General features: G+C 57.4%; 1 protein-coding gene across 3 annotated transcripts in view; it reads right to left on the minus strand.

The window, feature by feature from the left end:
- KCNQ4 (potassium voltage-gated channel subfamily Q member 4) overlaps positions 1-25,923 on the minus strand; it is a 73,771-nt gene that overhangs the window by 26,401 nt on the left and 21,447 nt on the right. For all 3 annotated transcript variants that reach the window (XM_054012008.1, XM_054012007.1, XM_054012005.1), the window contains exons 2-7: positions 6,505-6,595; positions 4,724-4,850; positions 2,853-3,028; positions 1,823-1,948; positions 1,603-1,713; positions 786-881 (exon numbers count right to left, since the gene is read on the minus strand). In XM_054012008.1, coding sequence (XP_053867983.1) covers positions 786-881; positions 1,603-1,713; positions 1,823-1,948; positions 2,853-3,028; positions 4,724-4,850; positions 6,505-6,595 — 727 coding nt within the window. The remainder of the gene's footprint in view (positions 1-785; positions 882-1,602; positions 1,714-1,822; positions 1,949-2,852; positions 3,029-4,723; positions 4,851-6,504; positions 6,596-25,923) is intronic.

Consider the following 25,923-nt stretch of genomic DNA (forward strand, 5'->3'; position numbering starts at 1 on the left):
GGCTGCATTCAGAGGGCTGGGGAGCTGTGAAAGCCGGGGCCAGCTGACTGGCTGGCAGCTGCAGATAGACGAGGGGCATCGGGGGCTTCCTTTTGTGTGCCTGTTCTCTGAAACTGGGGAGATAAGGAGGGATTCTAAAGTTTCACTTCTCTAGCAAGCTGATCTAGACAAGGGGACTGATTTGCCAGGGCCCCCCTCCGGCTCGGCTACAGGCACGGCGGACCCTCGCCAAGGGACATGTCAGATGTGCTGAAGCGTGCAAATGCGGACAGAGCTGCCCTGGCAGAGCTGTGTGGATGGAGAGCCTACGGCTGGAAGAGCAGGGGGGCTGTATTTACAGAGACGTACCTGCCAGGGCAGAGGGGGGGAATGCAGGATTGAGATAGCTGTGGGGCTGCAGACTGGACTGAGGGGTATCTGCAGAGTGGGGGTGCTGGGGCACCAGATTGGGACAGCAGGCAGTGCTGGGCTGGATGTTCAGATTGAGGGGCATTGGCAGAGTTATGTGTATATGGGGGAGAGGAAGTCTGGAACAGCAGAGGGGCCAGGCCGCTTGTGCGGATCGAGGGGCATCGGCAGAGCTGTACGGGGTGGGGCGGGGGGACGCTGGGGGCGACCAGCAGGCTGAGCTCAGGGCCATCGGCAGAGCTGTACGGGGTGGGGCGGGGGGACGCTGGGGGCGACCCACAGACTGAGCTCAGGGCCATCGGCAGAGCTGGGTAGTGACTCCAGACCGAGGTGGAGGAGGGGTTTCCCCAGGGAGAGGCGCGGGTGTCCGACGGTACCTGGATCAGGTTCGCTGCCGGCGTCCGCCTCTTCTCAAAGTGTTTCTGGCGATGCTGCTCCTGGACTTTCAGGGCGAAGCCGGAGCCCAGAATCCCCTGCAGGAGAAAGGGGCCAGCATGCGTGAAACGGGATCCAGAACCTGCCTGGCCCGTGCGGCAGCTGGACAAACTGCCCGACACAGTCTGAGCCCCACCGGCCTGCGGGGTCCTAAGGAAGCATCCCTCTGTCCCCCGGCATGAACGCAGAGCGCTCAGAGCCCGGGGGAGGAGAAGGGCTCCAAACTCGCCAACACCCCCCGTCTGGCTAGCAGGACAATCCACTCTTTGGGAGGGAGCAAACAGGGCCCCCCAAAGTAGGACTCTGTTGGCTCTGCCAGACCATCTCTCCTCCCACAGGGGCCTGGCAGCTCCAGAGGCCAGCTAGGAGCCGGCAGTCCCACTGGGGCAGGGTGGGGTATTGGGTGCCACCGTCCCTGCGGTGACGTGGTAGGGCATTGCTCTTCTCTTGAGGGAAGGGGGGGGGAGAAGGAAAAAAGGGACAAAAAGAGAAAATAGAAAGGAAGAGAGGAAAGAAAAGAAGGAAAGTGAAAAGAAAACGAAGGAAGAGAATGACCAATGACAGCTCTATGGCAGGGTCTATTCTGGAGTCTTAGCCACTGGGCAGTGACCCTTTAAGGCGCACTGGGAAGGAGGGGTTCTTCCAGCTGTCTGCCCTGTCCAGGGCAGCCCCGACTGCCAGCCTAGGGTCCCCGAGGCCTGGCTCTCCCTCCCCCAGGCAGCGCCAGGCGTTACCGGGATGCCGCAAGGGGCTACTCACGGCAGGCAGAGCGAAGAAGGAGATGCCCAGGAGCGCGAAGCCGGCCGCCAGCACCCTGCCCAGCCACGTATTGGGGGTCTTGTCCCCATAGCCGATGGTGGTGAGCGTGATCTGCGGGGGGAGAGAACACAGAGAGGCCTTGACGGAGCTCTCCTCGCCCCCGCGCCCCCAAGCCCGCACCGCCCCCCCAGTGGGAGGGGGGCTTTGCAGCCACACTTACTGTGCCCCACCAGAGCGAGTCAGCGTAGGTGGCGAACTCCGTGTTGGCGTCTTTCTCAGCCAGGTAGACGAGGAAGGAGGCGAAGATGAGCACCAGGAAGCCGATGTACCAGGCTGTGATCAGCTCCTGCCAAGGGCAGACGGGGAGGGGACCAAAGCCAAGATGGAGGGTGTGTGTGTGAAGGCCCAATACACGACACAACACAATGCAATGTTCCCTCTGCAGAGCGCCCCGGACGCCACCCCAGCCAGAACTGAGCACTCGCTACCAGCAAAGGGGCAGAGAGACTCCAATGGCAGGGAGCACTGGAGGGGGGTGGGGGTACTTCCAGCTGTCTGCCCTCTGCACGGCAGCCCCGACTGCCAGCCTGGGCTCCTAGGGACCAGGTACGTGGAGCTGATCCCACCCAGCAGCTGCAGAGGAGAAGGCTTTTGCACACGCGTTGGGCAGGCACAGAGAGGCCGCCGGCGCTAAGTGACTGGAGGGGAACGTTCTGCGTGGTTGACTGGGGCGAGGTCATGGTGGGGCTGGGTCCGTTTCGAAATGAACGGGGAGACGTAGGCGGTTAACGGGGAAGAGCGGAAGGACGGCTCAGTGGTGAGGGTGCCCTCCTAGGACTAGGGAGACCGCTGGGTTCAAGTCCCTGCTCTACTGTAGACGCCCCTGGGCAATCTTGGACAAGTCACTCTGTGCCTCAGTGTCCCCATCTGGACTGTGGGGATCATAGCCCTTCTGTGAGGTTAAATACATTCAAGCCTGTGAGATGCTCAGATACTAGTGATGGGGGCCATAGAAGGAGCCAGTCCAGACCTATCTGTGCGGGGGTGAAGGGGGTGCGCAGGGTGAAGGGGGCCCAGGCCTGGGTAGAGCCGGGGGCTCTCGGCCAGGATTGAGTGGCAGGGGCAAAGCTGGATGCACCAGTCCACACTGTGCCCGGCTCTGCCCTGTCTGTTTTACCACCGCCCGCCTCCCATTGCACCGACGCTGAAACCCAGCCCTGCCCCCGGGCCAGCGCCATCTTCCAGCTCACCTTGCTGTGGGCATAGACCACTGAGCCCAGTAGCTTCCAGGTGCCCCCCCTGCGGTCCATGCGCACCATCCGCAGGATCTGCAGGAAGCGCATGCTGCGCAGTGCCGAGGTAGCGAAGATATTCCCCTGCGTGCCGGCGGCGATAACGGCCAGCGAGGCGATGAACACGATGAAATCTGTGACCCAGAGCACAGGGAGATGGGTGAGGGGTTAGCTGGCTAGCAGGGTGGCAGGGATAGCTCGGTGGTTTGAGCATTGGCCTGCTAAACCCAGGGTTGTGAGTTCAATCCTTGAGGGGGCCACTTAGGAATCTGGGGCAAAAATCTGTCTGGAGATTGGTCCCCTTTGAGCAGGGGGTTGGACTAGATACCTCCTGAGGTCCCTTCCAACCCTGATAGTCTATGATCCTGGCTTTGCCCAGCATGGGATACATCCCAGCCCACCTGCCTAGGAGCTCGCATGGGTCTCATCCCCAGAGCATCACATCTCCCCGGACTGCTTCTGAGCGCTCCTGGAACAGGCTAGCAGGGGGGTGAAGTCTATCACTGTTTTTTCCCCCTGCCCCCCCCCCCCCCACGCATATGTCCTGAGGTTTCCATTCTCCCCAGACTGCCCCTGCACGGCCCTTTGAAAGTGGGTCAGTCTCCGAGAGCCCGGGGAAAGGCCATTGGGTCCATCAAGAATATCCTCCTTGGCTGATCCCCTCGCCCCGGTCACTTATCCTAGGAGCGTGCCAGCAGTGATGGTGGTGCTGCTACAACTCTCCAGTAGGAGGCAGTCAATGCCTCGCTCTATTCTCTGGGCTGGAGGAGCTCTCTCCACCGGGCGTTTGGGGGAGGGGGACCATCCTACTGCCCTCTTCAGAAGTTCTCCACTTTTGCATCTCCCTCCCCATCCAGATGTGACCCTGTGTCCCTGATCAAAGCCACCGACCCTTCCCTGCCTGCCCTGGGCTAGCCATCGCCCCCAAACGGTGACCAGCGCCACCCCAAAGGGGCACGGATGGGGCAGGAACGGGAACTCCCCTGCCTCAAGCCAACTTCAAATTGATATCTTAGCCCCAGTCGGGTCCTAGAACCACTGCTCTTCTCTAGAACTCGGCCCGACCCAAAACCGCTGCCAGCTCCCGAAACACTGGGATAAGCCCCAGGAGCCCCAGAGAAAAGGCTCCACCCCACTCTCAGCTGGCCCTGTCAGTACTCACATCAGGTCCTTCCCCAAACGCGGCCTGGGTTCCAGCCACTCTGAGGTCTCCCCGCACCCCATCACTGAGCAGGACACTCATACACAGCGTTTAACTAGGCTTGGGGAAAATGTGGACTTGAACTTGGACTTCCCAGAAGTTCTGGATCCAGGTGCCCTTGATGGGGACAACATTTGGATTCTGCTCGTCTTGCTCTCCCCATCCCACCGCACCCCGATTTGAGGAGGTGGGGGTTGAATTTTGGGGCACTTTACTCTTACGGCGGGATTTTCCAAGGAGTCTAAGGCTCCCAAATTCAGCAGAGACCTGGGCACCTCCGTCCTTTAGGGTCCTTCCATAACCCCGGGCAGAACCTATTCTGATCCCATCTCCTTTCAGCTTTGCTCCTGAGGGTGCCATGGGGCTGTCTGGCCTGGTAACCGTGAGCGCTTGCGAGGAGTTGGACGAGGGGGCTCTCCTGTGTGTCAAGGCTCTCCTGATGTGCCCATCACCATTGCCTCCAAGTGGCCCCAAAGAGACCTAGGATGCCCTTCCCATCTCTAGTTCCTATGATAACCAGGGACCAGTGGGAGATGGATGCAGAGAGCAATTCCCTGCGGTGCACCCCTGGGTGCCCCATGGGGAGGATCACAGGGTGCATCGGGCAGCTTTCCTTGCCCACACGTACCTATTATGCAGAAGGGTTTCCTGGCAAAGCGGAACCGCCCCTGCCAGCCCCGGTAACGGCAGCAACAGCCAGCTGCCCAGATGCGGATGATGTACTCCATGCCGAACACCACAATCATGACGAATTCCTGCCGGGGGCGGGGGAGGGGGGGTGCAGAGAGAGAGAGAGAGACTGGGTTGGTTAATCTGGGAGGGCCCGGAGTGCGGCTGCCTGTAAAAGCCTCTAGAACTGTGTATGAACCTTCAATTGAGTCACGCCTGAGGGGGTTAGCTGGCTCCTTGCTCCCTTTGCAGAGAGGCATCCTCCAGGTGACCTGCCCGGCTAGACAAACCTGCCCAGACCTTGCAGCCAGAAACAGGAGCCTGCAGAGGGCAGAGAGACCTGGGGACCTGCCTCCTAAATATAAAATCCCTTCCCATAAATAATCGATCCCTCTCGGTGCTAGGCCCAGCCCGGCCGGCCCCACTGGTTCCATGTTTGCAGCAAAGGCTCTCTCAGGAGGAGGAGGACGTGGGTGTTTGCTGCAAGGCTCGGCGCTGGATTCAAGTCTCCCCCGCTCGGGCGGTTCTCAGGCACCCTCAGCACGAGCGTGGACTGAAATCAGCCGTAGAGCGCCGGGGAAAGTTGGCGCGTATGGGCCTCAGTTCACATCCACTCCTGCTGGCCTCTCGGAGAAAGCGTGTGAATGGGACACGAAAGAATTCCCTAAGCCACTGTGGCTATAGCCCTGGTGTGAGAAGAGGGGGAAACTGGGAGCACACGACTAACTAGGAGATAAGAATAGAGAGGTTTATAAAGTCCCCTCCTTACCAGGGCCCAACCTCAAACCCATGCCAATCAATGCAGAGATTCCCATGGACTTCACTGGGTTTTGGCTCAGTTCCTTAGGAAACCAGAGCTTCAATGCTGAGCAGCAAAGCAAACCTCTCCGCGCCTCCTTGTTCACCGGGAAAGTCAAGGAGACAAGCCAGGAGCCCTCAACTGTGGAGCCTTTCGGAGCCGCCCTGCTCCTCCTGCATGTGCCCAGCTTAAATATATATGGGTAATTTTCCTCCGCTGTCAGCATTGTACTGCTTTGCCTTCTACCTTTTGTACACACCAGCCCCTATTTTGCTTACTAGCGAGAAAGTCACAAGGACCTTCCTAATTTAGTCTCCATCACAGTCGGGAGAAATCCAGCGTCAGCTGTTTCTGACAGTTTGGGGGAAAGTTGCTTTTTTTAGGTTTCTTTCCCCCTCCCTTTCCAGTTGTTTTTTTGCATGTCCATACATTTGGCTATAGGCTTCCCAGACACATTCCACTAGAGCGTCTCCATTTCAAAATCCTCCAGGAGATTGTGCAGCTACGCTGTGCTGCTTTCGACTCACTCCTGCAAACATCGCGCAGCCATGAGAGCCCTGGAGGAGGCTGCAGAGTGGGTTCTCTTGGGTTCGAGGCCCAGTTGTGCCACAGATCTTGGGCAAACCACGTCACTTGGAATTCACACGTGCAAGTTACACCAGGAACGAAAGCCAGGTTAAAACCCATCAGGTAAGAACGTCCAGGTGCAAAGTTGCACAGATTTAAAATCACCCCTGGAGCTAAACTGGTGCAATTGCTGCATGTAGGAGAGACCGTAGTTCCCCTCCTGTATGCTGATGCTGGCCTCAGTTCACATCCACTCCTAATGGGACATGAAAGAATTCCCTAGGGCATCATGGCTATAGCCCTGGTGTGAAAACTGGGAGCACACAGCTAGTTAGGAGATGAGGCTAGAGAGGTTTGTAAAGTCCCCTCCTTACCAGGATGAACAGACATTGGTTGGCTAGTTTCTGATGCTCTGGGATGGTGGAGAACACGGACAGCACCAAGCAACTGAAGACTAGGAGGAATCTGAAATAACAAATGATTAGAACAGATTAGCAGGCATTGATTCATCAACCTGGCGCTAGAGCAGGTGCAGTGAGCCCATCTGGATGGGGGAGACGGAATCCATTCCAGCCCCGGTGCCCACCATAGCTGCCAGCTTCCCCGGATCAGCTGGAACGCAGCCATGGCCAGACCTTACCCTGCTCTGCATTGGGGCGACTGGATACTGCTGAGGGGATTCTGGCATTTCAGGCAGATGCAAACAGCCGAGCCACCCAACCTAATCACCAGTCCCACATGGGCACCAGCTATCCCAAATGCCCAGCTGGTACCAAGCATGCTAGAACCAGCTGCATCGTCCAGCCAGACTTTGGTAACACCTGCAAGACCAGGTCATCCCGAATTAGACCCAGGACAGCTGAGGCTTAATGAAATTGCTAGCATGTAGCAGCACCCACGTAAGACTGGCAGGGTCTTCGCCTGCCAACAGCACGGCTTCTGGAGCTCAGCACGGGCAAAACCAGCGGGGTGTAATCCGACATCTCGATTCCGGTTCAGAACCAACACATTGTTTCTTTCTGCCAGGTGCCTTGCTCAGGACCCCAGGGATCAAGAGACCCAACCCCTCACAGCTGACCCCTGGCCTGGCTTGCTCCAGTTCCAGCACATGGCATCATCATTCTACCTTCTCACCCACAGTAAGGCGCCCGCCAAAGGCACGGGCCACCAGGGCTGGAATAAGGACCTCAAGGGCAAGCTACCAAAGCTGTCCATGTGAACAGCAGCTCTCCCACTCAGGGGGAAGGTGCCGAGGGAAAACAGCAAGGGACAGGTGCTGTAGGTGATTTGGGGGCTGGGGGGTGAATACTGGCTCAGAAGGGTTAAAGGCTTCACTTCTTTCGTAGGACAGGGGGAGGGGAAGAAGGAGGGAATTTTGACACCAAACGCTAATCTGAGCCGCAAGGTTTTACCATCCTTAGATAAGATACTGTGACTGGAAGCTGTTTGGGGCTGGGACTCTTTCGCTCTGTGTTTGTGCAGCACCGAGCATGGTCCATGACGGGAGCTGCTAGACACTACGATAATGCAAAAATGAAATCATCAGCGGACGAGGCAGGTATCTCAGGCGGGTGAGCTGCACGTCTGCACTTAATTCAAGCTACCATGGAGAACGGGCCCCCCTCACGCTCCCCCTTCGCTTTGATGGGCTTGTTAGCTCTTCGGCGATCCCACCGAGCTGCCTGCCGAACAGTGTCCCCGGCAAAACTTCTAATAACCGGATTGACCTGCAGGGGCCACACGCGGCCCCGAGATGGCAGCAGAGAGCAGGGGAGCTGGTGGGCCGAGGCTGCTTCTGAAAGCTACAGCGGAGGGATGAAGGGACCCAGGCCGGGGGGCTGGGGGGCTGCTGAGCAGTGGAACCAGAGCACAAGTCAAGGGAGCATTAAGAGATTCAGTGTGGCCTCTTCGAGGAACCTGGGTGGGGCGTGGGGCGCTGAGACATGCGCCAGATGTTCTGTTCTTCGGGAACTCAACTGTGGCTCCTTTTCCAATGTGAAACGTGCCCTGGGCAAAACCCAGGAGGGCAAGGACCTAATGAAGACAGAAGTGGGAAAGGTCCATTCGCTCCCTTAGTCCTTCCTCAGGGCAGGCCCAGAATCATTCCCTGCAACACATTCTCCAGGCTAAAGGGTCTCAAGGGATGGGGGGGGATTTTCCATCATTGCCTTTGGGACATTGCGCCCGGCAGATCTCACCGCCGGGAAGTTTGTAAACTGGATTCAGCCTGGATTTCCCCCTTCGGAACATGTCAAACCCGCCGCCCCGGCTAGCCCTCCCTGGTCAGCTCTTCCACCCCCTTCAAATTGTAGCAGGCAGTCCGATGCACGTATTACAGTCCGATGCACGTATTGCAATACACCTATTACCATGGCGCCCGGGGGGCTGTGTTTGGGGGGGAAACAAATCTGGTTTCCAAGCAATGATGCGGGGCCAATTTCAGAGCAGATGTAAACTGCAGCAGGTCCACCAAAGGGAGAAGCACCTCGGTGTGGCCGATGAGCACTAGCAAAACCAGGGCCTGAAAGGCAGCGTAAGCCTGTGAAATGGATCAACTGGGGTTTGCCATTGCACGGCCCCAGCATTTCTGCTTTCCCTTTCCCGGCTGTGGGACCAGAGCTCCAAATATCCTGAGCTGTAGGCAAGGAGAAGCTCAGCCCTTAACACTGGGGCCTGGGGGCCTTTTCATCCGAAACGTGGGGTCCTAGCCAGGTGGCACCCTTCAGCTGCCCCCTAGATCTCTATTTGCCTCCCGAGGACTCCTTCGCCCATGGGGCTCCTGTGACACACTCTGTCCCATGAGTGAGGGAGAGAACTTTAGCCGGGGTGGGGGCGGAAGGGAGCTGGGGTACCCTCCCTTTCACTGTTTTAAAGCGTAGCATCTTTCCACTGGAATAACGCTTTGCATTTTCTAGAGCACTAATTGGTGGGGGAAGGGGTGCTTTATGAACATTAATTAAGCTCCACAAACTACCCTGCACTGCAGATAAACAATATCCTGGTTTTACAGAAGGGCCAAGGCATGGGCGGGGAGAGGACTTCCCCAGGATCACACAATAGATCCGCAGCACAGCACACAACCGAACTGAGCAGTCCTGACTCCCAGCTCCCTGCGCTAACCCCTAGACAACACTCCCTCCCCAGAGCTGGGGAAAACACAGGAGTCTCACCTCCCAGTCCCTTTCTCTTACCCCAAACCTGGGAAAAGAACCCAGGAGTCCGGAGTTCCTTGCCATACCCACTAGACACCACTAGCTGTAAACAAAAAGTTCTCCAAAGTAGTTTATATTTAAAACAAAGCCAAATCCCACATTTTTTTAACTCCCTGCAGCCGCATTTGCCCTGCAGTCACTCACCCTGGATCTCAGGGGTCTCAGGAAGCCGGCCCCTACAGTCCCACGCTCTCTCAGCAGCCTACCACAAAACAGCCCAGGGAATCCCCAAGTCATTACCCCGAATGGCGGCCGAGGAAAGCGCTGAGCGCCAACAAAGAATGAAACCAGCCAATAATATTCCGGCTTCGGAAAACTGCCGGAGTTGGGCCAGTACGTTAAATATTTAATCACAAGAAAGACTTTCCGGCGTCCCCTGGGGAGGGCTCTAAGAACCCACCTGCACTGTGGCAACATGCGTCTCACGCCATTCCTGGGCGAACGAGAGCGCGTGCCGGGGGCAGGAGGGCAAACCGAGCCCGTAGCAGAGAGGAAGAGAGGGGGTGAGGGGTGGCCCTATGGGCAGAGGGGAGTTAATCTTACCACAACCCTGGGATTCTCCTTTATTGTACAGTCTGGGACAAAAACAAATGCCTGCGTATGTGTGTGAGACAGTGCCCTGCACAGCAATACTGGGCTGTACTGTACAACCCCCATTTCCTGGGGCGGGGGGTCAGGGCAGGGGGAAGCAGAGAGGGCAGTCTGGGGCATGCCCAGGCTTGCAGGAGTGCGTGGATAGAATCCCTGGCCACGTTTGGGGGCAGAGCTACTTTGCCTTTCTATCGCTCTGTCACTGGAGGATTTCAAAGTGCCGTCTGACCCCAGGTGAGTTTCACAGACCCAGACACAGGGAGATCGAGCCACTTCCCCAGAGTCACAAGGGCCAAGTCAGCTACGGAGCTGGCCACGGAACCCAGGAGTCCTGACGAGCAGGCCTGGCCTCCAACCACTTCCTTCGTCTCCTCCCGCGCAGGAGGATGGGGGCGTTTCGGGTGAGGACAGAATTCCCCATGGGAGAGTCGGCGCAGATAGGCTGAACTACTCCACCCACCTTGAGCCTCTGCCCCCGCCTTGGCCTCGCACAGATGGTTCAGGCTCCGTCCTGCAGATCTGGCCCATGTAGGCAGCATTTGTGCACACCAGAGCCATTCGACTGTTGGCTCATTAGGGGTAAACGCCAGCAGTGCTTGCAAATAAACCAACCAACCAACCAACCATGGTTTCAAGCATGCAGAGAAAAGGTGCGACTTGTGGGGACTTGTGCCCCATACGAATAAGGACTGTGCTAGGAAAAATTGGGAAGGGCGACCAGAGGTCTCCACCGAGCATCTAGGAGTCAAGATGCCTGTGATGGGTATGAAGGAGAGGCAGAGACAGAAAGCACCTTTCTGCATTCACCTGCCTGGTCCCTGCAGGTGGAATTTCCCAACGCGTTTAACTCCTGTTGGCTTCGGTGAGAACGGAGCGGAGGGCTGATGGGAATCTCCTCCTAAAGTGTTTGGGTTTGGTTGGGTTTCCTTTCCCTTTATGGAAAAGTCCGTGTTAGGCATGACACCAAAGGGCTGTCTCTAGAAAGTAGCTGATTGCCTGCAGAAGCCAAGAGAGAAGGAGAGTCTCTCGGTGGGGTTCTGTTCGCACCCCCTATGGAATCGTGCCGCTGGAGTGGGATTCTCTAGGACAACACGCTGATAGAAAGGGGAGCGGTTTCGATTCAGGAGCAGAGGACTTTTCCCTAAGGCCAGGAAGGTGAGGGCACTGGTCCCATATCACAGCCAAGGGGCTGCCAGGAGACCTGCGGGCATTTCCTCTCCGGGACAGATGGGTTAAAAGACGGGGTTTATGAGCCTGAGTTACGTTATCGGAATGTAGGGTGACCAGACAGCAAGTGTGAAAAATCGGGACGGGGGGGGGGGGGGGTAATAGGAGCCTATATAAGAAAAAGACCCAAAAATCGGGACTGTCCCTATAAAATCAGGACATCTGGTCACCCTATCGGAGTGAGTCCAGCAGCAGCTTTTGAGAGAGATCGCCCTGAGCCGGCTCTGCCAGGGGGTTAGATTCGGCTGCTGGCGCAGGGCTTCCGGCTTCTGCCCCAATCCACCTTCTCCAGTCCACTTGAAGCACTGCCAGGATCCAAACCTCACCCCGGGGCTCCCTGAGTCTGAAGTCGGCCGCCTCGGATCACTTCTAAAATAAACGGCTGGGTGAAGAGCGAGCGAGCGAGCTGGAGAAGGAGAAGGAGATAAGCACCGAAGGCAGGTGGATCCTGCTGAGAGCTCGACTGGCCCTTGCAATCCGCTCGGAGGCGGCTGTGCTAACACAACAGCAGAGCAGGGGCTGAACTGCAGCGAACAAGCATAATCTGCTGCTCCCCGAGTCCTCTTGCTCGCTAGGGCACGCTGGCTATGCCCGCTCTCTCCCTGGGGCAGCTCGCTTCTCCCAGCCCCCTGCCTCACACGCTGGAGGGGAGGGGCACGCAGTAGCCCAGCTATAGCCCTTCTAAGGCAGTGTGGCCTAGCAGAGAGAGCACTGCCAGACGTCTGATGGAGACCTGGGTTCTAGTCCCAGCTATGGTAGGGACCGTGGGAGATTCACCTCCCTGAATCTCAGTTTCCCCCGCTGGGGCTAATGGTACCGAGGCAAAGTAGCACCAGTCTCCTTGTTATCTTTGAAGAGGAGCCAACACACAACCCATGCCCCTGCGCCCCAGACTGACCGAGGACTGGGCATTCCCGGCGGTGAGGACCAGCCCTCCTCTCCGCCTGTGGGTGGCGCTCTAGAGAGAGGCTGAATTGCAAGAACAGTCAAGAAGAGACGCGTCAAGGGGGGTCTAACCTAGGCCACGCTGGTGCCAGATTGTTTCCTATAGGCTAGTGATGAGGCTGCCGCTCCCTGTTCCCATGCAAACGTTAAAACAGGGGAAGAGCTGGGTAACCCAGCACAAAAGCTGGAACGAATGTTTCGCACGGCTCTTTAAATACACACACACTGCTTCCTAGGCAAGGGCCTTCCGTTGCAAGCGAAGGGAGTGGGGGACAGGGAACCAGCCGTGCCTGAGAACACCAGAGACTCGATCGCAACACGGCCTGCCAAAGCGCTAGCACAGAAACACTCACGGCTGCTTGGAATCCGTTCGCCCAGGTGAGTTCTGGGCTCCGTTAAAACAAAAGGGGCTTTGGCACATTTAAAAGAAGAAGAAGAAGAAAAAAAGCCCAGAATCTGGAGACGTAGCAAATGGAACTCTCCAAAAATACATTTTTTCCCCTGATCCAGCGATTCTAAATATGGAAAGTGGAAGGCTCGTGCCGCTGGTTCACGTGACCACGTACAAAGGGCCATCAATCTGCAGGAGCTGGCCTTGCGTAACAGCACAGGGAGGTCGACCGAGCTCCCCCCCTCCCTCCCCGCCAGCTTGTCTTGGAGCGGGAAGCGCCACCCTGGAGACTGGAGTGTGCGAAGCACAGAAGTGACAGGAGCGGTACTGTGGGAGTTGGAAGTTTTTCTTCCCCCCACACCCTGGCCAAAATTCCCCAGAGCCAGATCCCCGGCCAGTGTTAATCCGCTGAACAGTCAAGAGAGCTGCATTGGGTTCACACCAGCTGTGGATTTGGTGCCAGCGTCGCTCCGGGCAGGGTGTCCGTCTTTCCCTGGTGGCCTCGTTACACCTGATCCTTCTATACTGGCTCCAGAAGAAGGAAAACTTAAAGCCCTGCTGAGAACTCACTTGGTGTCCCAGCATGTCTGTAGGAGACCCGGGCTCCGCGTGCAGCTGACCGCGCGTGGAGCGAAGCCCCGTGGAAGGGACATGGGAGGGCAACGACCTCCCTACCCCTCCATTGGCACAACAGGTCTCGTTTTCTCACACTCGCCCCATCATCCCCATGAAGAGCTGAGTCCCGTAGTCCCCAAAACAGGGCCACTCTGGTTCTTCCACGAGCTCCACTGGGATCCTGGCACCACTATTCGTACGGTGCCGTGCCTCTCCCTGGGACACCAAACCCAGTGGAGGCTCCGGGGGCAGCCTGGGAACAGAAATGGTGTAACACTGCAAACCGCGAGCTCTCTGGGGCAGGGAGCATCCCTCCCCGGGGGATGTGCAGCTCCGAGCACGGGAGGGTCTTGCACGCCATCGGGGTGTCTGGATGCTACTGCAAGCCAAACAACAAATTCATCATAACAGTAATGGAAACCAGCCGCTCTCTGCACGGCCCATGAGGCTCGGCACTCGCCCTGTGGGTCATTTAGGGGGCCCCCAACCTACACAGGCTCTTTCCCCAACTTTGGCTGAAACGGCTCCAAAACCAGCTTCCCCGACAAAATAAAAATCTGCCAGGGCGAATCAATCAGTCTGCTAAAGATAGCGCCGGGGGGATTCGGTCTCAGCCCCTCTGCTGGGAGGGCAGGGGGAGGGCGAGCTGCTCCCTCACTGACATTGAGTCTCTGTAGCGTTTCTCGTCTCCTTTTGCTGCTGACTTGGGGCATTAAAGCCGAATCAGCTGTAACGAGTCTCTGGGGCCTGAAACCAAACCCAGGCGTTTTCTTCAGCAAGCTCGGCTCTAGGAAAAACAAGGGGGAACTTTTCCTTTAGCGCACCCTGCGTCGCTGTCTCAGCGGCACAGGTGCCAGCAGCGGGCACTCAATCCAGGTCCCCTGGCCAGCTACAACACCATTGGGTTTTTGGCCAGATGCTCACTTCTGCCTGGCCAGAAGGTGGTGGGTTTGTACCTCCCTGGGAAAGAGCAGCTAGGGATGAGGGCAAGAAGAACAGACCCCGGAAAGTGGGGGCGGGTGGCTGGGAATGCGAGGTATGTACCTGGGAGGCAAGCCCCTCCAGCTACGCTCCATTTTCAGCAAGTGGGCGCGGGTACATCTCCTCGAGCCAGGCGGGGCTGAACTTTGCCCATGAGAAGGCAGAAGCAAGGAGAACAGCTCCTTCCTTGCAGAGCCCTCCTCCCGAAATTTCTGGGAAAAGCTTGCCCGGCTCGTCAGCGTTGGAGCATCAACCTTCTCCCAGGCTCTTTCGGACTTGCAGCAAAATCACCATCGCCAGAAACCCAACCTTAATGGAGCTGCATTGACTTGAGCGCCAAGGAGGGGTGCATTGGGCAGAGGGGCACGCTCTCCTCTTTACTGAAGCCATATCCATGCTGGGATGAGAGCCCCTGGAGTGGCTCCCCCAGGGCAAACCCCTAACATTGACGTGCTTTGTACAGCGCAGTGTGATTTGTACAGGTGCAACTTACCTGGGTTTGAAACCAGCGTTAATCTGCACAGGTGTAAATCAAGCCTGCACTAGGGGTTCTCACTGGTGCCAGATAAGCCCCACATTGCCCAAGGCCCCAGTTCCATGGTGACGACCCCACCTCCTCTGCCTTGCTGGGGGTTTGGGGTTTTTTTTGCAGAACTGCTGAGTGCCTGCAAAGGTCAAAGGAAGAACGGCAGCGCCTTGAATCCCCACTTTCCCAGCCTGTCAGCAGAACATGAAACCCAGCCTGGCCCCATGGCGGCTGAAACCCGCTAAAGAAGCTCTAAAAAGAGAAGGAAACAGCTGGGTAAGTTTAAAACATAAACATGAGGGTTAGAGGGGGGACGATTCCCCTCCTTGCAATTGCTGCACATTGAAAGCAGAGACACCTGGCTGCTGACGGCGAAGAAACCAAAGCAAACAGGGCAGCGGCCAGGATCCAGCAGGGGATGAGGGGAGGGGCTGTAAGGAGCTGGTGGAGTTTGGGTGGAATCAGGCTCCTTCTGCAGGTGTTAGAGGGCTGAGAGAGCCCAGTGCTGGGGGTTGGCTGGGGTCCGAGGTCATCACGCTACTCACGCTCGGCATTTCCCAGCCACTGCTCGGGAATGTTAAGCCCCACAGTCTCAGTATCACCACTCCCATTTTCACAGACAGGGGAAACTGAGGCACAGAGCTGGCAAGCCATGTACCCAAGGTCACGCCACACATCTGTGGCAGGACTGGGAATGGAGCCCAGGCATTCTGAGCGCACAAGTCCCCTGCTCTAACCACTGGGGAGCACTTCACTCCCGCAACGGGGCCAGGGTGAGTCCTCGTGAGGTCAACGTACACTAAGCCAGATCGCCAGGGGCTGCCGCTGGGAGTGTGAATGGCACGTTATCTCCTGGGGTCTCTTCCCAGCCTGCAGTATTAATGCACAACCTAAAAGCAGGTACATCTCTACACACACACTTACCGAGAATCTCCCCTTTGCCTGGCCTCCTCCATTAGACTGTCATTACAGGCTGAACTAATCAAGGACTCCGGGCTTGACTTTCAAAGGCGCCAAGCATGATGCCAACACACACACACACACACACACACACACACATCTGGGACTCCAGCCTCACCCTTTCATTAGGGACACGCTTTGTCCCTACAGCACAGAACATCTCTCCCCCATTCCAAGGGCTCGGGGTGCTGTTGAAGATGGCAGTAGTAATAACAGGTGTGCAAACGTGTCACCGACGGAGCAGTGGCACAGGATGGTGCCAAGTGAGGGGATGTCATGCTAGAGCATCAGAGTTCTGGGGTGGGTTAGGTGACTGTCAGCCTGGCCTGCAGTGTCACGTGACCGTCACACAGCCTGGTGCAGCGAGAACGGGGAGTCTGATCGGCAGCCTCTGGTCCCAGCCCAGAAAATTAATGTCTCAGGTTTGCAACGAGTGTGGTCACGCCGGGGCCACAATGAGCTTCATGCAGGGTGTTGTACCAAGACAGATCGGAGCTTCAACTGTGGACAAACGTCCCAGCAAGGGGATAACAGCAGAGACAACCCAGCTGCGGCCTTTGTCCCTGGAAGCTTTGCACTTAAATATCTGTTACTTACTCTGGAAGAGAGATCTTAAAGCTTTCCACTGCACACATGTGCGCAAATACAAACACACACACACACAAGGTTCCAAGACCCTCCCAGAAATTGCAAGGCCAAGGACCACAGACAATCTTTCTCCCTATGAATTATGAACAAACCCCCTTCCTTCCCATGCAGCATTTACACAGTTAACTTTTTCAGCATAAAGGGGGCAAGTCCAGAAGCAGGCCGGAGGAAGCAGGAAGGAAGGATCTTTGCCTCTGGAAGCCCCTAATTCCCCACAGGGTCTGGCACAGACCCTCCAGCGCCTACCCAGTGGCGTGTGCAGCCTAGTAGCAAAGGCCACGTTAGGAATGCAGCAGGAGAATGAATGTCCTTTTTAAGAGCCCTCATACAAGTCCCGTCTGGTTCCTTGATTATCCTCTCTGGGCAGTTTCCATAGAAAGCTGCCAACTTAACCATTACTCCATCAGGACAAACACGGGAGTCACAACAGAGAGGTTCCCGTCACGCCATGAACCTGCACTGGCACATCACGAGACCATGTTACCTCATGACCCTTGCCCAAAATCAGGACTTGGAGGGCACCAAATTGCCTGGTGCTGGTGGGGGGGGAGAGGACAGGACAATAGGCCTCCCTACCATATACGATCAGTTTAAAAGGCAAAAGAAGATTTGTCTAAGAGGCTGACGCTGGATCCTTTCTGCTCGATGCATCGGCAATGGAGATTATACAATCAGAGTTTCACAAGCAATTACACGGGTAATGAGGCACGAAGCAGAGGAGAATGCAGAAATCTCTGGGCGAGGTCAGCTCTGTGCAAAGCTCTGAGCTTCTCGTTAACCTAAGGAGATGGGATTTGAGAGCCGCTCTGGGCTCCCTTTTACTTTCCAATCACAACCCAACGTTGGGGACAACCCCCGTCCCTGCAGACGTCTGCCAAGGATCCCAGAGAGGTGGCATTGGCCCCGGATGATCAGACGCGGGGTCGGTGGGGAGACTGTGACTGTGACATGGGGAGAAGTCTCACACTGTGCCCGTGGTGTGGCAGCCAACCAGCAACGAGCTGCCCTGCTGGAGACATAGAGCTCATGGCCAATAGGGACCATCGGATCATTGCGTCCGACCTCCTGTAGATCACAGCCCGCTACCCCCACCCAGCTGCCCCCACGCCGAGCCCTTTAGACCCCAGAGTATTACAGCCCACAGGAGACTAAACTATTGTGTGCCGCAGGCTGCACCGATCCCAAAGGCCATTGCAATGGCCAGATAGGACCAACCCCCCCCACAGACCCACAGAAAGACCTGCCTTCCCTAATGCCGGGCTTATTGTGAAGGTGGGAAATGGTATCTCCCCTCCCCTGTTTCATGACTACAGAATCGAGTTTCTATAGGGTCAACTCAGGCATGGCTGCGGCTCGCTGGATATTGAGTTAGGGCATCAGACTTCGGGGCAGCAAGTGAACACACCTGCCTCTTTTGGGTTCACCCATCCCCACTCCGTGCACAGGGCGGTTCGGCTGCACGGCGTAAGGACAAGGAGCACTAACCCTGCCAGCGTGGATGTGCTTTGAACCCCGGCGGGCTGTAGTGCTGCAGGGCAGCGGTGCGAGAGGCCAGCCTCAGGCAGGTTGGAAACTTTCTGCTGCTCAAGTATGTTCCTGCATCATCTTCCCCTCCTACCCCAGCCCAGGGAATCCCATTCGATTCCCAGCCATTGCAGGCCCTTTCCCCAGGACGGCCAGGATGCTTCCAGCACTGGCTGGTGGAGGCCGAGATTGGAATGGAAAAGTTCTTCTGTGTTGCCACTTAGGCTCCTGCAAAATGAGTCTGTTGGCCTCGTGCCCAGGAAGCAGACAAAGGGACCATTTCAGATGGCTAAGGAGCACCTGAAGGCGGATTGCAGGAGTGTAATTGTTTAATACATGCACTAAGGGTGCATAAATTGTTTATACAAGCAACAACTCCAGAGCACTGAAAACAGCGAATCAAGGCGACACAAAGATGCTGGAATGGACCATCACCCTCTCTACAGACATCTGTGTTCCCTGGTCAGTCTGGTTCCAGGGGAGGCCACCTGGGTATGTTCATGGCAGCAAGGAAGAGGAGGAGAGGAAGGAAAAGGCGAGGGTGGGGGGTGTACCAATGGGAGAACAAGCCAAGAAGGGAAGGGGGGGAGGCAGGAAGAGGAGGAGAGATGGAAGGAGAAGGCCACGGCAGAAGGAGAGTTGTGGGGAAAGGGGGAAGACATTTAAAAAGGGAACAGAAAACAAATTCTGTCTCTCTCAGCAGGGCCCCACCTTAGCATCTAACTTGGAATCGGCTTCTCTGGAGTGGCGGGGAAGGAGCAGAAGGTCTAGGATGTCACCAGCTCCCCCTCAACTCATCAGGCCCCTGGAAGTCTAAAATGCCGCCCCACTGTGCCCACCATTAAATGACGCTCAGCTTTGCACCCTCGAATCAGCGGCAGGAGACATAGGAGAGGCTGTTGGAAACCGGCGGGTGTGTTTGGTCAGCAAAATGAACGCCCCAGGAATGGGGATTTAAACCCATACAATTGCCTTTAGAGAGAGGGACTCTGGGACACCTGGCCATGGATATCCCTGGGGAATACGCTGGGCACACAGGACAAAACTCACGGTGCCACCTTCCAAGAGGAAGCCAGGCTAGCTGGCGCCAGAGCCTGGCAGAACTAGCTCACCATCGCAGCAGCTGTCACTGGGATGGGGAGGAAAGATCGGAGACAGCGCTGTCCTAGCATCAGTGCAGAGAACAGGGAGCACCTCAGCCAGAGAGCTGGCTCCCGTTGTCAGCAGAGGGTCCCCTGGTCCTGTCCAAACTCATTGTCCCCTTTGGGGCAGCCTGTTCCCCACCTCACCCCACCCTGCCTCGCTCATCCGGCCCCCACACCGGCCCTGTAATCCGAAAGTGGGATTAGCGTCTGGGAGCCGGGGAGGAGAGGCCCAGAAGGGGCCGACAGGAGAGGGACGGGGCGGCAGCATTGGGAAAACTCTCCCCGAAGCCGTCACCCGCTTGGGCTTAACCTCGAAAGCCTGGCCAGTACCCAAGCCTGGCTTTCTGGGAGCATCTAAGCTGCTTAGGGAGAGTCAGGTGGCTCGAGAAATGGCTTTGGGAAGGGGCCCGTTGCAGTGAGGAAAATGCAAACTGAAAAGATAAGGGAGGTGTCCGGGGGAGAGGGGGGATTTTCCAGTTCTGGCTGTCTCCCCGGCGGGCCCAGCGGGACACCGGCCCCCAGAGACTGAGCATGTTGCACCCAGGATGAGTTGCAGGACAGCAGCACAGTGTTGGGTGTGGGGAGGCTGCAGGACAGGTCTGAGGGACACTAGAGGAGCTGGGGGAGGCCAGGGCTGGGATAGCAGGGTGGGCTGAAGCTCAGGAGTGACTGAGGACAGCTGTGAGCTGACTGCTGAGGGGAGTGGGGCAGAGGAAGCCGGGTCACCAGAGCAGGGCCAGGGCTTTCCTAGGAGTCACTCAGCCGCTGCTGGGCTCCCCCAAACTGGCACCAGGCCGCACGATGGCTGAGCTGACACCGGACAGGAGCCTTTGCAACAGGGGGAGGCTCAGAGCGACCCATCCGCAGTGGGGGCGAGGGGAGGAGATCAGGCTTGATGGGGGTGGAGGAGCGCAGAAGAAAGCCCCTAACACCTGGGGTACGGGAGAGGCGATTTGGGATGAGATATCAGCACAGACCACACTGAGAACAGCCTCGCCCCCTCTCAAGGGCTTCCAGGAGGGAAGCATAACCCAGGCCAGCTGATTCTCCCCTCTGCTCAGAGAGTCTCTTCTTGCTGCTGCTGTCCAGTCCAGCTCGCCTGCACTGCAAAAGTACACGTACAAATCTAGAGACCCCCAACCGGACAATATCCCCCTGCCCCCGCCCCCGACTCGGCCCTGCTGTGCATCGGGCAGAGCAGGATTTTCGCCTTCCTAGCTGTCAGAGGGCGAGCACAGGAGCTCAAAGACAAGGCACCTCCGCGGCCTTTGGGGTTAATTCTGCTTTTTCACGAGTGCTCCATCTCCGCCAGGAGGGCGAAGAAAGCAGGGAGAGGCACCCTAAGACAGAGACACAGATTGGGAGCCAAAGGTGAAATGAAGCCAATAACCTCATCAGGGTCGATTGCACTTGCAGATTTCTGCACCCCAGGCCCTGAGCGTGCAAGAAAGAGTAGGCCCAAGATGCCGTTGCACGTGCATTAGCCAGCCGCAGGCCTCAGCATTCCTGAGCCCAAAGAGGAATTTCCTCCCGGCCAGGAATCAGCCACTCACACCAACCTTGCACAGGAGCAGCGGCTTTTATTGATTGTAAAGGGGGCTGCCTTGATTTCAGACAGCGAGGAGCATGGGAGTTAGGTACCGAAATACCTTTGAGGGTCTGGGCCTAGGTTAGCATCTGAGCAGTGCTTGGAAGATGTACCGGGCCAGTCTCCAGCTGGAGGGTGACTCGCTGGTGAACGGTAGCCATAGGATGGCGCTCACCGTTCTGCAACTTTGTCAGCTCTGTGATGGGCCGCAGGGAGTCCACGTGTGCGGGGAACCCTAGCAGCTCCCACATGACAGAGACCAGTGGCTAGGGCACTTGCCTGGGTGTTGGGAGACCTGGGTCCACCGGACTTACTTAGCCTCTGTGCCTCAGTTTCCCCACCTGTACAGCACTGCCATGGCTCACAGAGGTACGAGGAGGATAAATGCAGTAAAGAGTCTGACGCTACAGTGGTAGGAGTCATATAAGTGTCTTGGAATTCCCTTTCTGAGCCCAACCCCCTCACGATCAGAGGTCTTAGGCCCTACTGGCTCCTCCCGCCCCAAAAGGGGGTACTTCCCCCCAAATGAACAATTAAGACGGGAACAGACAGGTGGGGCCCGAGCTGGAAAGTTGCGACTCTCCTGGCTCATCCTCATTAGAGCAGCTGTCGCCAGATGCTCCCTGTCTGCATGGGCAGCGTGGGCAGCCGAAGGGCGGACTCGAAGCACAAGCGCCGGCATGGGAACAGGTGAGCCGGGGAGCTGTAAGCTGCTAAGTCAGGGGAAAAGGAGCTCGACGGGTGGTGGTCGTGGGCGGGGAGGAATGGCACAAGCTGGCCAGTTGCGAGGAAGCACTGAGTGAGGCTGGGATGAAGAGGAAAAGCTGTTCTTCCCCCCGCCGCTCACACGATCACACCCCATCCATCAGAGGCTCTGTAGGAGTGCTTGGTTTTTCTGGGTTCCTACCTCCTGTCTTGTCTCCAGTGACCCCAGCACTGAGACCATGGGTTTGTGTTAGCCCCACCATGCCCCCGGGCCTCTGACCTGCCCCTCTCCACAGCAGAGTGAGGGAGCCAATGGGCTATCATCCCAGAGCCCCAGCTGGGACGGGAGGGGCTGGAAGGGAGGTGGGCCCCAGGAGTGGCTGCCGGTCAGGAGCAAAGTGCATCAGCAAAGTGGTGGGAGCTCTGGGGGGGAGAAGAAAAGAGTCAGGCTCAAGGTGCACCTACCCATAGAGTGGGCTGGGAGGGGGCCGAATGTGCTTGCAGTGAACACCAAATAGTTCTGCTAGCTAGAAGCTCTTCTATAGGCAGCGTGCAAGCCGGGATCGGGAGAGCGGCGCCCAGCCCCAGCCCACCAAGCACTAGCTGTGGCAAATTCCCCAGAGCAGAGGGCATGGCCCGGGGCACCAGGGCACTATGGGCATTCTCTGCCAGGGCGAAATGCGCCAGCACCCTCCCCACCGTGCCTGCTGGGAGAGGGCTGCATTGCTGGCCATGGCGCAGCGGTGCCCCCTCCGGCCACCGGTGCTGAGAACAGTTTCACTGCTAGCGCTGATGGGACAACCTCACTTTCAGCCCCCGCACCGGACAAGGGACAGAGCTGGGTAAATGCAGGGGGGTCTGGCCCGTCTGCCCTAGCCACAGACCCACTTTCAAAGCCAGATTGGAGGGGATCAGTCGCGGCTGGTTGTTGGCAGTAAGGGGGCACTGCCCCACTGCAGAAGATGTCTTGGTGTAGGTGGGGCGGGGATGTGTGGGAGTAATCGTCACAGGGGCTAACCTACCACGGGCCTGGCACTGGGCAGAACGACCGATGCAGCTCTGAGTACAACTTCAGTGAGAGTTGCTGAGAACGTCCTCCCCAGAACCCCATCCCCACCCGCCAGCCCGTGGGTGCTGCCCCCTACCCTCGCTTTGGGAGCCTCCTGTCCAGACAGATGGGGGCTGCATTGCCCGAGCGCAGTAAATGCCAGCCCCCCGGGGGGAAAAACCCAAACCAAATTCACGTTCTAGCTCCCAAGTGTTGAGCCCGGAGGCTGGCCTGCTGCCCAGCAGTAGGGATGGAGTCGCAGGAGGATCTAGTGAGGGGAAGCCAATAAACAGACTGGGGCCCGAAATTACTTTTCTCAACCTAAGAAGCCACAAAACAGGAAGCAGGGGCACCGGGGCCATGCGGCAGCTTCCAATCCAAGCCATGCGCTCTGGGTAACAAGTCAGCCAAGGGAAAACACTCTGAGCCTGTCATACACAGCTCAGCAAAGGGACACCTCTCCCTTTCGGAATTGTCCTATTTTCCCTCCCCTCCGAGCTACCCTAAGCTCACCCCGAAGCACCTCCCCGGCTGATCCGCGGCAGAGAATCTGCCTGGCTGAGAGCAGCTTCCTTCTGCTTTACCAGCATGCTCAGGACTTGATCTTAATAGATCTGGCAGCTGAGCCAGTGGTAACTGGCCATGCTCGGCTCTGCCCTGCCCTGTCGCACGCCACTCCTGTCTGGTGGCTCCATCCATCCTGGCACCTCCGGGTCCACAGCCCTGCCTCACCGTTCTCGGCCTCGGAGCAGCACTGCCGAGCGATCTAGGAGCTCTGCTGCTTGCATCCACAGTCCCGTCTCCAGGCTGTGGAAGGCGGAGAGAAGTTGTTTTGGAAGGCCCCAGAGGATACAGTATGAGTGGCACTCCCTGCCAAGTCAGTGCTGATCCCACCAGCACCAGGCTTGGGGGGCGCTGTGCTGCAGGGGGCAGCTCACTCACTCCAGGGGCTCCCGCCCCCGAAGTCGGCGCTGACCCTAATGCGGTGCTGTGCTTCAGGGAAACGGCCTTCCGCTGAGGTCCCGATCACCTGAGCGCCAAGCACTCCTGATACATTGCACAGGAACAGAGGGCATCCGATCCCAGCATCCAGGCCCCCAGGGCTGTCAGTCCTTCCGCACGGGGATTCAGCTCCCACGAGCACTGAGCCTTGTCTGCTCTTATATAAACAGCATGTCCTATAAATCCACTGTCCCTAGCTCTGCCGCCCTTTTAGGAGAGCAGGAGACGGCAGCTGATCTGCTCGGAGGGATATAAATAATCGGCTGTGGAGCAAGATTGTTTTGGCCCGGTAACCATGGCGAGGGCTGCTGCCTTGTTTATCCTGCTCTGTGTTAGAGACTCCAGCCCTCATCCCTGCACTGGCAAAGCTCTCCCAGGCCGCCAAGCTCCCCGCTACCGGCACCCACCAGCAGTCAGGGGTCTCAGAGCCTGGAGGCCACCCTGCCACTTGGTGAGGGCTCCCGTTAACCCGCCTCCTCACGCCGGGCCTGAACCCTCTTCCTTCAGCAAACCTCGCCCGTCTGAGCTAACCGAGCAATGCCGGTAGCTGACAGCAGTAGTAGGCTGTTATCCTATGTGGACCTGCCCCCAGCGCTGGAGGATGTGACACTCAGTGTGTTACCTTGGCACTGCAATATCTGAACTCAGGGGACATGCTGGATTTCTGCCTCCGGCGATTTGGGTTCAAATCCTGGTGGTGCTAGGAGACCAACAGATTCACTTCTCTTTAGAAGGAAATTATGCACCATCCCCAACGGGCTTGGGACAGCAGCTGGGGTGGGGGCTCATGAGGGGAGGAGATTTCAGATCCCCATGGGCTCCACAAGAGGCAGGGTGCAGAGGGAGGCTTGGTTGGCAGGGCCTGCATATCTCCACCAGCCCCCTGCACACAAAGGCGTAGGACTGCCGATCCGGGCCTCGGATGCTACTCCGCAGCCTGTGGGGGTAGAGACGGCCCTACGCACGCTGCATTGCGCCCCTGTGCCACACTGCCAGGGACAGCTCTTCGGTTGCTGAGCAGAGAGAAGAACCTCTTCCCAGCTGAGTAGTAGAGCCCAGTATCCCCCAGAAGGGCCTGGCGTGCACAGACCGGACTGCTGGCGAAGTGCAATGCCAAGGAGCAGTGAGAAACCCGGTGGGAGGCTGCCCACCTTAGCCACAAGCACTGGTTAAAAACAACAACATCACACCTGCGGAAACCCGATACAGAACTCCCAGCATGCAACGCACCGGGAGCCGGGAGACACCCCAGCTCAGGCCTCCGTGCCCAGCTCTGAATCAAAGCCGACGGCGATCGCATCTCTCTCCTTTTACTCTCCCTTTAAGCTGCTCTTCAGCCTCACCAAACAGTCCTGGTCCTGGGGTTTCCTCAGCTCACGTCCCGCCGCATCAGGAGGGTCCGGGAGCTGTTAAATAAGGCGGGGACCTGCCCTGACCCGTTTATGGGGCTTGTGAGGTTCGGGCTGCACTGCAGTTTGGATGCAAGAGTCCCGAGGCTGGAGCGAGTTTTGCTTTGAGTTCATGCCAATTCAGGATACGGGAGGTACCAATCCAGGGACCCTCACCCAAATCAAACCCACCACCTGCTTCCCCAGACGGTGGAGCTGCTGAGATCAGTGCACAGCGCAGAGAGAGGGCCGGTCACCGTCACTGGAGCTACAGGCATGCTCTGCAGGATTGGGGCCAGAGCGTGCCGTGCTTCGCAGGATCAAGCCCTGAATGCACAGCTGGAGGCTCAGGATCATGGCCCCTGGTTACAGAGAGAATTGGCCATCGGATGAAACTGGGCTTCAGCCCTCTGCTCTCCCTCCTCCGGCCCCAGGGCAGCTGTTGCTTCCTTGCACCTGCTGTGGCCCTGAGCCCACTCTGGTGTTTATTTTATCGTCTCATCTGCTAATATCGCCAAACAAACCCAGCCCTCCTTCGCAGGCAGCGAGATATGCAAAGCAGAGAGGCTCTGACGGATGCTGCGCTTGCAGGCTCACTGCAAGGAAGTTCTTCTTCACGCAGCGCACAGTCAGCTTGTGGAACTCCTTGCCGGAGGAGGTTGTGAAGGCTAGGACTATAACAGCGTTTAAAAGAGAACTGGATAAATTCATGGAGGTTAAGTCCATTAATGGCTATTAGCCAAGATGGGTAAGGAATGGTGTCCCTAGCCTCTGTTTGTCAGAGGGTGGAGATGGATGGCAGGAGAGAAATCACTTGATCATTGCCTGTTAGGTTCACTCCCTCTGGGGCACCTGGCGTTGGCCACTGTCGGCAGACAGGATACTGGGCTAGATGGACCTTTGGTCTGACCCAATACAGCCGGTCTTATGGCCTACTGAGGAATGGAATCGCTGGAGAGAAATTCCACTCCTAGCTTCCCCGGGCAAACCCGGCCCAACTCCAGCGGCATCCACAGCGTTATTGTGGACACACGGAATCCGGCCCACTGCACCCAACAGTGCTTGAGATATCCGTAAATCTTCCCAGCCACAGAGCTCAAAGCACTCTCCAAAGGAAGGCCAGTATCCTTATCCGCTATTTTAAAGAAAGAGGGGAGTGAAAACACAAAACCATCTCCCCAAGGTCAAACAGCAAGCCAGTGGCAGAGGCCCTTGTAGAACCCAGGAGTCCAGACGCCCTGGCCCATCGCCAGTTCACTCATAGCTACATACCCCTACACAATTGCTAAAAGCTCCA

The sequence above is a fragment of the Malaclemys terrapin genome, chromosome 22, assembly GCF_027887155.1.
Source record: "Malaclemys terrapin pileata isolate rMalTer1 chromosome 22, rMalTer1.hap1, whole genome shotgun sequence".
In the NCBI taxonomy this organism is placed as follows: domain Eukaryota; kingdom Metazoa; phylum Chordata; order Testudines; family Emydidae; genus Malaclemys; species Malaclemys terrapin.